A 12,786-nucleotide genomic window follows, 5' to 3' on the forward strand; every position below is an offset into this window, starting at 1 on the left:
TCTGACTATCTACCCAATCTGAATGAGGATTTATTAGCGGAAAAAGGCGTAAATTCTTCAATTCACACATATTTACAAGTAAACTATTTACGTTGCCCATTCAATATGTTTTAATCCATTCTAAAATATGGTTCATTCTACTTAACTGCAAAATCAAAATCTTTGTTTGTGTAGACAACATCTTTGTGCAGACAACTGACAGCATTCAGGACCTCTACCCATATCCACTGCCCATTTATCCTTTTCAGTTTTTCATTCATAATTCGCATACTTGACAGACTGACTCCATCGACTCCAATGTGAGGCCCAGTGCAAATTGGAGGAGCAGCACCTCATATTTTGCTTGAGCATGTTACACCCCAGCGGTATGAACATTGACCTCCAAGCAACCATTGCTTTCCCTCCCTCTCCATCCCTCCCCCTTCCCAGTTCTCCGACCAGTCTGTATGCTTTGTTGTCACCTTCCCCTAGCTAACAATGATCTAATTTCCATTTTCCTTGCTCTTGATCTCTTTTGATCTCTTACACTTCCTTATCTCTGTAACTCCCTCTCCCCTGAAGAGGGTCTCGACCTGAAACATCACCCATTCCTTTTATCCAGAGATGTTGCCTGTTCCACTGAGTTACCCCATCATTTTGTGTCTATCTTCAGTGTAAACCAGCATCTGCAGTTCCTTACAACACTCTACTTCTGAGCCACTCCACATTCCATATCACCATAATTCTTAGCACATTCAAGGAGGCCATTTGGTCCGTCAAGTCAATGTCAGCTCACAGAGCAATCTCAATCCCCAACTAATTTTCCCTTAACCGATTCTCCACACATTCCCATCAAGGCAGCACAGTGGCGCAGCTAGTGGACCTGCTGCCTCACAGCGCCAGGGAGCTGAGTTAGCCTAAATGCAGGTGCTGTCTGTGCGGAGTTTGTATGTTCTTCCTGTGACCGCGTGGTCCGGTTTCCCCCCACATCCTAAAGACATGCTGGTCTGTAGGTTAATTGGCCTCAAATTGCCTTACACAAATTGCCCCTAGTGTGTAGGGAGTGGAGTTCCACAAAGCATTTTGTGTCTTTTTTTCCTAAAGTACCATGTGCAGTTCCTTGTTTCCACAATCACCCTGCAATACCGGTGTGTCGAAATACATCCATGACAAGCTGCAAATGTCAAATGACTTAACTCATTTTGTTTGTTCCTCTATTTTATTATGTGATCTTTGCATTCATTGAGTGACACCAGCTGCCCCACCGCTATAAAATCTTGTGGTTTGCCCTGCAAGAATCAGCCGTGTACTGTCGTTCACCGCAGGCCATCTGCGGTCGATATGTCACGAGCGGTAACCACAGGTGGCTGCTGAGGGAACCAGGGGGTTTCCGCAGCGTTACCAAGTTCCAGCCGTTGGCTCATTGTCGAGTTTCCTGTGGCTTTAGCCGCTCTACCTATAAGTGGTGATGTGTGCAGAAACCAGAAGCCACTGTAGTAAATCGGCGCCTTATCTCTCTTCCGTTCCTGACCACAGCAACTATTTATAATTGTCCTTGTAATTTATGGTGTCAATAAACAGCTTTTTCGTCAAACACTTCAGTCAATACAAACCACTGTATTGTACACAATACAAACCATAACTGCCACCAAGCGGCATGCAATGTCAATGCAAGATCAGGATGTGGAAACAGAGATCTGCAGATAGACACAAAGTGTTGGAGTAACTCAGTGGGTCAGACAGCACCTCTAGAGAAAAGGGATGGGTGACGTTTCGAGTCCAGATCCTTCTTCAGACTGAGAGTCGGGGAGAGGAAAATGAGAGATAAAGATTCAGATTCAGATTCAAATTTAAAGATGGTGATATAGAGAGATATGGAATAAATGAACGAATGTTATGCAAAAAAAAACACAATGATAAAGGAAACAGGCCATCGCTCTCTGTGGGCTAGGTGATAACAATGTACGGACAATGAGACTCAACAAGACGACTTGGAACCTAATACAATGAATTGGGTGGGAGGGGGACAGAGAGTCAGGGGATGCCAGGGTTACTTGAAGTTAGTGAAATCAATATTAATGCCGTTGGGTTGTAAGCTGCCCAAGTGAAATAAGAGTTGTTGTTTACCTAATTTGCATTTGGCCTCACTCTGAACTGTAGATGTTGGTTAATACACAAAAGGACAGAAAGTGCTGGAGTAACTCAGCAGGTCAGGCAGCACCTCTGGAGAACATGGAAAGGTGACGTTTCAGTTTGGATCTGAAAAATTACATATTCATGTTCTCCAGAGATGCTGCCTGACCTGCTGAGTTACTGCAGCACTTTAGAGTCAAAGACTCATATAGTCATACAGCGTGGAAACAGGCCCTTCAGCCCAACTTGCCCACACCGACCAAAATGTCCCATCTACACTAGTCCCACCTGCCTGCGTTTGGCCCGTATCCCACTAAACCTGTCCTATCCATGTACCTGTCGAATTGTTTCTTCAACATTGCAATAGTCCCTGCCTCAACATCTTCCTCTGGCAGCATGTTTCATGCAGCCACCATCCTTTGTGTGAAAAAGTTACCCCTCAGATTCCTATTAAATCTTCCCCCCTTCACCTTAAGCCTATGTCCTCTGGCTCTCGATTCCCCTTCACTAGGCAAGAGACTCGGTGCGTTTACGATTTTATCTCAAGATTTTATACACTTCTATAAGAATACCTCTCATCCTCCAAGGAATAGAGTCCCAGCCTGCTCAACTGCTCCCTATAGCAGGCCCGAGTCCTGGCAACATATTCGTAAATATTTTCTTAGTTTCAAGAAGGGTTTGATACAAAATGTCATTCACTCCACAGAAGCTTCCTGACACGTTGAGTGACTCGAGCACTTTGTGACATCCAGTATCTATCAGCTACTTATCAGTGTTGGTTAAAGTCGGTTGTTCTTATAGAGGTGTATAAAATCATGAGAGGAATAGATCGGTCAGATGCAGAGAGTCTCTTGCCCAGAGTAGATGAATAGGTTTAAGGTGAAGGGGAAAAGATTTATTAGGAATCTGAGGGGTAGGTTTTTCATGCAAAGGGTGGTATGGAACAAGCTGCCAGAGGAGAAAGTTGAGGCAGGGACTATCCCAACATTTAAGAAACAGTTCGACAGGCACTGTATATGGATAGGACAGGTTTGGAGGGATATGGACCAAACGCGGGGAGGTGGGAGTAGTGTAGCAGGGACATGTTGGCCAGTGTGGGCAAGTTGGGCCGAAGGGCCTGTTTCCACACTGTATCACTCTATGATTCTAAAGTGGTAGCAAAGAATGATGTGGTTACAACCCTGTTCTCAGGGCTACAAACCGATAGTCTACAGCAGAATTGAGAGAGAGTTGCACCATCAGTTCTGATGAGATGTTATTGATGTTAGGAGATGTTAAGATGATGTATTTAAGAGAGAGTTGGATATAGCTTTTAGGGCTAACAGAATCAAGGGATATGGGATGAAAGCAGGAACAGGGTACTGATTTTGGATGATCAGCCATGATCATATTGAATAGCAGTGCTGGCTCAAAGGGCTGAATGGCCTGCTCCTGCACCTATTTTCTATGTTTCTATGTTAAACCAAGATTCCACGTGAATTTTTAAGTTGATATTGAAAGTCTGATGAAAGGTGCATATAAACCCGACTTGTCTTGACTTGAGCCTGCTTGGTAAACGATTTAGAAGTAGAGACAAGGATCTGCAGATGCTGGTTAATACACAAAAGGACTCAAAGTGCTGGAGTAACTTAGCAGGTCAGGCAGCATCTCTGGAGAACATGGAATACCTATCCTGCTGAAACTGCCTGACCTGCTGAGTTACTCCAGCACTGTGTGTCCTTTTATGGCAAAATATGTAGATATTTTCCGTGTTTCAAAAGTAGCAATGGTTCATTATTTCAGGGGTTGTTATGCCAAAACACTGCAGCTATAACTTAGGCTTACCTCGGAATCTTCCTTTCACATTGGAAGTATCCGAGGAATGGAAACCAATCAAAAGGAGATGGAGACACTGGTGGAAGGGTTCAGCTTTTATTGGTTCTGGTTTATTTTGATTTGGGTGCTCCCACTCTGCCACTTTTCTGCTTACCTGCTGCTAAAAATGTCCAGCCATCCGATGAAACGAACATGCTCCTCGGTGAGATGGTTGCCACTTCTGCCTCCTTTCCTACAACCAAACAGAACACAGGCTCACTGTAACCTTCCTCTGATTCTCTCTATTCCCTTTTCCACTGACGGATTTTCCTTTGCAGGATAAGCTTCTGCAGTTTGCAGTGCGTACCAACACTTCCATGCCGCACTCTATGGCTTCATAGCGTCGTACAAGAGTTGTACAAAGAGTTGGGCTGTTTGGCCAAGTGAGATCTGCCCTCCAAACTAGTCCCTTGCGTTCGCATTTGCCGCATATCCCTCTAAACCTTTCCTATACATGTACCTGCCCAAATGTCTTCTAATTCTTAGATAGACACTAAAAGCTGCAGTAACTCGGCGGGACAGGCAGCATCTCCGGATAGAAAGAATGGGTGACATTTCAGGTCGAGACCCTTCTTCAGACTTTTAAATCTTGTTATTGTTCCTACCTCGACTACTGCCTCTGGCACCCACCACCCTCTGAGTGAAAAAAAGTTGCCCCTCAGCATTCTATTAAATATTTACCTTCTTATCTTAAATCTATGCCCTTTTTTTTCTTGATTTTCCTCCCCTAAGAAAAAGACTGTGCATTTACCCTATCTGTTTCACTCATGATTTGATGCACCTCTATAAGATTACCCTTCACTCTCCTGCCCCCATTGAAATAAAGTCCCAGTCCCCATTGAAGACTGAACCAGCGGGCAGCAGCACGAATGAATGAATGACCGAAAGTGGCGCATCCGGTTTCACCCCGGTGGTGGAAGTTTTCTTGTAAGTTATACTATGTTAACACGTTAATAATAACATTAATATTAACGTGTTAACATAGAAAGCGTCATTGTAATCACGGTACAACTAAAGAAAATAGCACAACCTTTTAGCAAAGGCAAAAAAAGGCTAATTTAGGCACTCGATCATGAAAAAGGCATAACCCTGGTGAAATCTTCAAAAAAGGCAAAAAAGGTGCTTATGGCATTCATGGCAAAATCCTGGCTCTACTAATAACCTATCCCACAATGTTCAGTTTGGGAGGAAATCGGAGCACCCGGAGAAAACCCACCGGTTCACAGGGAGAACGTACAAACTTCGTACAGACAGCACCCGTAGTCGGGATTGAACCCGGGTCTCTGGCGCTGTAAGGCAGCAGATCTACAGCTGTGCCACAGTGCCACCATGTTCTTCAGGCAAATTGTACCATACACAAGTACAACAGGCAGTTCAAAATTGAAACTAACCAGAGGGCAGAATATAGTATCAAAGCTGCAGAGAAAGTACAGCCACACTCCCAAATTAAACTATAGAAGGTGTCAAGCTGTGCAACATCTTTGGCAACCTGCTCCATGGCAACCGTAAATGAGATCAACCAAGTCATCTGTCTCAAACAGATTTGATAGGACATTGGTTAAAGATGAGAGGGGCAGGATTTATACGAACCTGAAAGGCAACTTTTCCATGCAGAGGATATTGGATATATGTAACAAGCTGCCAGAGGAAGTCGGAGAGGCAGGTATTATAACAGCATTTAAAAGACACTTGAATAGATACAGACACACTATATTCTGTGCTGTGGTATTTTCCCTTGGTATTACCTGTAGTTCTTGTTTAGGGTTTGATTGTACTCATATATAGTAGGATTTGATTTGATTAGATAGCATGCAAACAGAAGCTTTCCAGTGTATCTCGGTACACATGATAATAATAAACCAATATTAATCACAATGCCAGTGAAAGTATTGACTCCATCACTGTGAGTGGTTGATAGTTATGTGAGGAGTACAAGATGTCAATCTCTCCCACTGATAACAGTTTACCATGTTAGATTGGCACGCTCCTTGTCCAAGCGCCTCCATTGTAGTTGGTGAGAGTGTTGTCACTATGTGTAACCACCAGAACTCAGCTCATCTATGGACAGACGGCCAAGATATCCCTGGCTGCAAGCTGCCAGCCATTGAAGAGGCTGGTTGGGGGGCGCAGGGGCAACGGAAGTCAATTTTGGGCAGCCCACCAGCAGACGTTCCCAGGTGGGTATCCTCTCTCTCAATCCACCTTGCTCACATTGCCTCCAATATTACAACATCAAGAGATATAATAAATATAATGATCTCATATTATCAGGATATAAAATGGGTGATTCTGCTGGTTTGGATAGGACACTAATTTTTTTAGTTTAGTTCGATCCTGACTATGGATGCTGTCGGTACGGAGTTTATACGTTCTCCCTGTGACCGCGTGGGTTTTCTCCAGATGCTCCAGATGCTCCAGATGTACTGATTTATGGGTTAATTGGCTTCAGTAAAATTGTAAATTTTCCCTAGTATGTAGGATAGCGCTAGTGTCACTGGCCGGCGTGGACGCAGTGGGCTGGATGGCCTTTTTCCACTCTTTATTTCTAAAGTCTAAAGTGTCGAGAGATACCTGTACATCATGGAAACAGACTCTGAAGAAGGATCCTGTTGAAACATCATCTATCCATGGTCTCCAAGGATGCTGTCTGTTCTGCTGAGTAATTCCAGCACTTTGCATCTTAATTTGTGTGAAAGCCCTGTAAGTCTAGCTATTGTCTCACCAGCTTTTTACTCCCACATTATTTAATTGTCTACATTTATCTTAATTAAGTCATGGACTCATGGAGTCATAGAGTGATACAGCGTGGAAACAGGCCCTTCAGCCCAACTTGCCCACACCGGCCAACATGTCCCAGCTACACTAGACCAACGTGCCTGTGTTTAGTCCATATCCCTCCAAACCTGTCCTATCCATGTACCTGTCTAACTGTTTCTTAAATGTTGGGATAGTCCCTGACGCTACTACCTCCTCTGGCAGCTCATTCCATTCACCCACCACCCTTTGTGTGAAAAATGTTACCCCTCAGATTCCTATTAAATCTTTTCCCCTTCACCCTAAACTCATATCCTTGATTCATCTACGCTGGGCAAGAAACTCTGTGCATCTACCAGATCTATTCCTCTCATGATTTTATACACCTCTATAAGATCAGTGCAATTGTCTAAATTTGAATTCCCCAGCTGCACTGGGGAGATGTGAGCTCATGTTCCCACCGTCTGGTCCAGGCGTCTGGTTTACTTAAAATAACTGTTCATAAGATCATAAGTCACAACATCATAAGTGATCGGAGTAGAATTAGGCCATTCGGCTCATCGTCTACTCCGCCATTCAATAATGGCTGATCTATCTCTCCCTCCTAACTCCATTCTCCTGTCTTCTCCCCATAACCTCTGACACCTGTACTAATCAAGAATCTATCTATCTAACAAACCATATAAACCATATAAACCATCTATCTATCTCTGCCTTAAAAATATCCACTGACAGCCTCTACAGCCTTCTGTGGCAAAGAATTTCACAGATTCACCACCCTCTGATGAAAGAAATTCCTCCTCATCCTAAATTCTGAGGCTATGACCTCAAGTCTTAGACTCTCCCACTAGTGGAAATCCTCTCCACATCCACTATCCAAGCCTTTCATGATTCTGTACGTTTCAATGAGGTCCCCATCATTCTACTAAACTCCAGCGAATATAGGCCCAGTGCCAACAAACTGTTCTACCAGCATGCCACATCTAGATGTTACTGGTCGATTCGAGAAGATGCCTTACTTCCTGTTCAGGTCCAGCAGGGATGGCCAATCAATTCTGCCCTTTCCTGCCACACACAGAGCCTCTAATGAATAAAGGGGACATCAAGATACACTGCCAGACACGCTTCTATACTGTACCTCGGATGTACTGCAGCTTGGCGATTTGGATTGGCTGTGTTGGAATTGCTTGAATATTCTGTAAGAAAGACAGTAAACCACAGAGTTGAGTTCTGCTTCAGAAGAATAACTTCAATGTTTTTTTGTTATGTGTGAGGAAAAACTGATGCGAACAGAAACATATCAACATGAGGAACAGGTATAATTTATATATAACTTGTTTCTGTGTTGTCAGAGTCCATGTGTCTGTCATGCTGCTGTAAGCAACATTTTCCTTGTACCTGTATCTTACTGGTGCATATAACAATAAACTCAACTTAACTTGACCTACTCCCATGAAATGAAATCAAGTCTGAACTAATCAATTCTTTGACCGGCCTCGATCCCAAAACCTTAATATCTGTGTCAAACCTAAATCCATTTATGTCTGAAGAAGGGTCTAAACCCTAAATGTTACCCATTCCTTCTATCCACAGATGCTGTCTGTCCCGCTGAGTTACTCCAGCATTTTGTGTCCATCTAATCCATTTACTTAGTTTAGTTTACTTTAAAGTTCACAGGGAAACAGGACCTTCGGCGAACCATGTACAGGCCAACCATTGGTCACTCGTTCACACTAGTTCTATGTCATCGCATTTTCACATCCACTCCCTACACACTAGGGGCAATTTACAGAGGCTAATTACCCTACAAACCTGCATGTCTCTGGGATGTGGGGGGAAACCGGCGCACCCGGAGGAAAACCCACACGTTCACAGTGAAAGCCAAGCGGGGTTTGTGAATTTTGTCAATTCATCCATGATTGCTTCCTGGAAGCATGGGCAGAACCTAACCCTTCGTTGATGTCCATTCAGCCATTGACAATCATCTGTGCAAGCTGCCAGCCATTGAAGAGGCTGGTTAGAGAGGAGGCAGGGGCAATGGTGCTGGAGGAAGTCAGCAGGTCTGACAGCGTCTGTCTATGGAACCAGCAGACAACCTTTCCGTGAACCAATGTGAAATGTCATAAATTTATGTCATTGCGGCCCATCAAGTCTACTCTGCCATTCAATCATGGCTGATCTATCTTTCCCTCCCATTCCCATTCTTCTGACCTCCTCTTGTCATCTGTCCATTTCCCTCCACAGATACTGCCTGACCCGCTGAGTTCCTCCAGAATGTTTCTTTTGCAGCATTTGCAGTTTCTTGTATCTCTGGGGGTTCATTTTGTGTTTCTTAAACATTCACACTGGTTTAAGATTTAAAAGAAAGTTTTCACGGGGCTATAGGAAGATAGACACAACATCGTGGAGTAACTCAGTGGGCCATGCAGCAACTCTGGAGAAAAGGAATGGGTGATGATTTGGGTGGAGACCCTTGTTCAGACTGAGAGTCAGTTGCTGTTTATTTTATCAGTGATCAGTGGTATTCATGGCCTATTGTACACTGGTTCCCCTCAGACCATTTCGCCTGTGTGCAACCTGAACTCCCATTAATATTTCAGCATAGTTATGTGGCCTTTAGACACAAGGTTTGTAACAGGATCTAAGAAGCAAGTCCTTATGGCACTATTTTGGCGAGTCGAGACAGTGAGTGAATTCAAAGGGTTTTATTTTGTAACAGTAAATCAATTAATAAACTCGGGTCGGTAAGACAGCCAACAAAAACGATGTTACTTCCACAAGTGTGGAGCTAGAATGAAACAACTTGATAAAAAGCGCCCGAAGATCGCTCCCCGCGCCCACGTGACTGGAGCAGCCAATCCGAGGGTTTGACTACCCAAAGACACCTCCGGGTGCTGCTACACTATATAAAATCAGGGGGGGGGGGGTGGGGGCATATAAATAAGGTGACTAGTCAGTCTTTTAACTGGTGTGTCTAAAACTCAAGGGCATAGGTTTACGGTGTGAGGGGAAATATTTAAAAGGGATCTGAGGGGTGAGCCCAGAGTTTCGCAGGTGACCAGAACGGCACACAATACTCCAAATGCAGCCTCACTAAAGTCCTATAGTGCTGCATCATGACTTCCTGACCCCTATATTCAATGTTCCAAGCAATGAGCCTCAGGAGCTTCTCACAGTTGCACTAACCCTTGGATGGTGCCTGGTTTCTTCCTGTCATAGAACGAGCTGGAGAAAGTGGTAGAAGCGGGTACGATTACTCCAGATTCAGGGGCAGTTTCTTCCTGACATAAGGCATCCATAACTAGAAATAACTAGAGAGCACACCTCATTGGAGACCCTCGGACTATCTTTAATCGGACTTTAATGGATTTTATCTTGCACTTTGCATTATTCCCTTTATTTTGTATCTGTACACTGTGGACGGCTCGATTGTAATCATGTATAGTCTTTCCACTGACTGGACTGCACACAACAAAAAGGTTTCTCACTGTACCTCGGTACACATGACAATAAACAAAACTAAACTAAATTAAACTAAACTAAACTAAACTACACAAAAGGTATATGGATAGGAAATGTTTGGAGGGATATAGGTCAGGTACAGGCAAGTGAGTCTAGTTTGTTTGAACAACCTGGCTGGCATGAACATGTTGGGCTGAAGGGTCTGTTTCTGTGCTGTACCTCTATGCTCCCAGTGCATCTCTGTAAGCCCCTCCAGCGTCAGTTTCATTGTATTTATTTGTTGTATTTAAAGGAATCAAGACCCAGAGGACATGGATTTAACGTGAGAGGGGAAAGAGGGGATAGGATCCTGAGGTGCAGCTATTTTACACAGAGGGTGGTGTGTTTATGGAATGAGCTGCCAGAGGAGGTAGTTGAGGCAAGTACAATAACAACATTGAAAAGACAATTGGACAGGTACATGGATAGGAAAGGATTAGAGGGATATGGGCTAAATGTGGGCAAGTGGGACTTGAGGGGATGGGTGATCTTGGTCGACATGGGTGAGTAGGGCCAAAGGGCCTGTTTCCATGCTGTTTGACCATGTCTCCATTTGCAGATTGTAGGCAAGAGGCCACTGGGAATGGGACGGACATTGTGGAGGAAAGGTTTGGAGGGTACGGTTGGAAAATGGGACTGCGACAACAGGGAGCCTCGTGAGACCCGTAAACAGGTCAAACCTGTAGACTCTGACCTGGACAGAGTTCCGGAGGCCTGGTCTTCGGGGTCAAAGTCAACCTGCTGTTGAGGGCATTGGTGTGGTTTCTGTGGAAAAGGAGGGAGGGGGATAGTGCAACTGGGCCGAGTCTGGTCTACTCATGAACTGACCCAATGGATCCAAGGAGAGGGAGAGGGGATGATGCAGAGGGAGAGACAGGGAAAGGGATAAAGGAAGAAGGAGAGGGAGAAACAGAGAGAGGGAAAGGAAAAAGGGGAGAAGCGGAGAGGGAGAGAGGCTGGGGGAGAGAGATGGACTAGCATCAGGGAGGGAGAGGGTGTGAGGGAGAGAGAGGGAGGTGGAGGGGAGAGAAGGGGGCAGATGGAGAGGAAGAGTCGGAAAGAGAGAGAGACGGAGAGGGAACTGGAGAGGGAGGGAGACGATGAAGGAGAGGGGGACGGAGAGGGAGAGGGAGATGGAGAGGGTGAGGGAGAGGGGGAGGGAGGGAGAGGGAGAGGGAGATGGAGAAAGAGGGTGGGATGGTGAGGCAGAGAGACAGAGGGAACTGAAGGAGAGAGAGAAGGAGGGAAAAAAAAGATACAGGGAGAGGGAGATGGGGAGAGGTAGAGGGAGAAGGAGGGAGAGAGTGGGAGTGGGAGAGAGACTGGGTGAGGAAGATGGAGAAATGAGAGAGAGAGAGAGAGAGAGAGAGAGAGAGAGAGAGAGAGAGAGAGAGAGAGAGAGAGAGAGAGAGAGATGAGAGAGAGAGAGAGAGAGAGAGAGGGAGAGAGAGGGGAGAGAGAGGGAGAGAGAGAGAGAGAGAGAGAGAGAGAGGAGAGAGGGAGAAGGAGGAGGAGAGAGAGAGAGAGAGAGGCAGGGAGAGAGAGATGGATGAGCAAGAGGGAGGGAGAGAGTGAGAGGGAGAGGGAGAGGTGTAGTGGGAGAGGAAGAGGGGGAGAGAGGGGGGAAGGAGAAGGAGAGGGAAATGGAGGGGAGAGAGAAGGAGTCAGAGGGAGGAAGAGTCAGAAAGTGAGAGGAAGACAGAGAGGGAACTGGAGAGGGAGAGAGATGGAGAAGGAGGGAGAGATGGAGAGGGAGATGGGGAGAGGGGGAGGGTGGTAGAGGGGGAGGGAGATCGAGAGGGAGAGGGAGAGAGACAGGGAGGGAACTGGAGAAGGAGAGAGAGAAGAGGGAAGGGAAGAGATACAGGGAGAAGGAGATGGGGAGTGGTGGAGAGGGAGGGGGAGAGAGGGGTGAGTGGGAAAGGGAGAGAGTGGGAGAGGAAGATGGAGAGAGAGGGTGAAAGACAGAGGGAGACAGAGAGAGAGAGAGAGAGAGAGAGAGAGAGAGAGAGAGAGAGGGAGAGGGAGAGGGAGGAGGGAGAGGGAGGGGAGAGGGATAGTGGAAGTGGGAGTGACGGGGAGACGGAGATGGAGGGGGGAGGGAGGTAGAGAGGGGCATTCAGCAGCTTTGCTCAGCAGGAGAACGGCAGCACCTCAGCAGAGCGACAGGGAGAGCAGTGACATGTTGCTTCGTCATCTCACCCACACTTGTAATTAGGGTGGAGTCGTCCTTCAAGAATCAGACTGTTTAAAAGTTCTAATTGTAGTTATTAACCAGAACCCACTGCACTGGCTGTACAGTTTGTGTCTACCAGGTGATCTCCCAATGGAGGCTACGTTTATCTTGTGACTGTGGTTAAAATTCTTCACTGCCTTGCCTCTCGTCCTCACTTCCTAATGTGTCAGTGAGAACGTAAAACATAGAACTGTACTGCACAGGAACTGGCCCTTCGGCCCACAATGTCTGTGCCGAACATGATGCCAAGTTAAACTGATCTCTTCTGCCTGTACATGATCCATATCCCTCTTTTCCCTGTACTTCCACGTGCCTGTTTAAAAGCCTCT

General features: G+C 45.7%; 1 protein-coding gene across 1 annotated transcript in view; it reads right to left on the reverse strand.

Annotated features, from left to right (window-relative positions):
• The window catches only part of poln (polymerase (DNA directed) nu), a 98,301-nt gene that overhangs the window by 28,742 nt on the left and 56,773 nt on the right, over window positions 1-12,786 (reverse strand). Inside the window, exons 3-4 of the mRNA XM_055630559.1 lie at window positions 7,859-7,916; window positions 4,082-4,159 (exon numbers count right to left, since the gene is read on the reverse strand). Of these exons, the coding sequence (XP_055486534.1) occupies window positions 4,082-4,159; window positions 7,859-7,916 (136 nt within the window). The remainder of the gene's footprint in view (window positions 1-4,081; window positions 4,160-7,858; window positions 7,917-12,786) is intronic.

The sequence above is a fragment of the Leucoraja erinacea genome, chromosome 3 (genome assembly GCF_028641065.1).
Source record: "Leucoraja erinacea ecotype New England chromosome 3, Leri_hhj_1, whole genome shotgun sequence".
Classification (NCBI taxonomy): Eukaryota; Metazoa; Chordata; class Chondrichthyes; order Rajiformes; family Rajidae; genus Leucoraja; species Leucoraja erinaceus.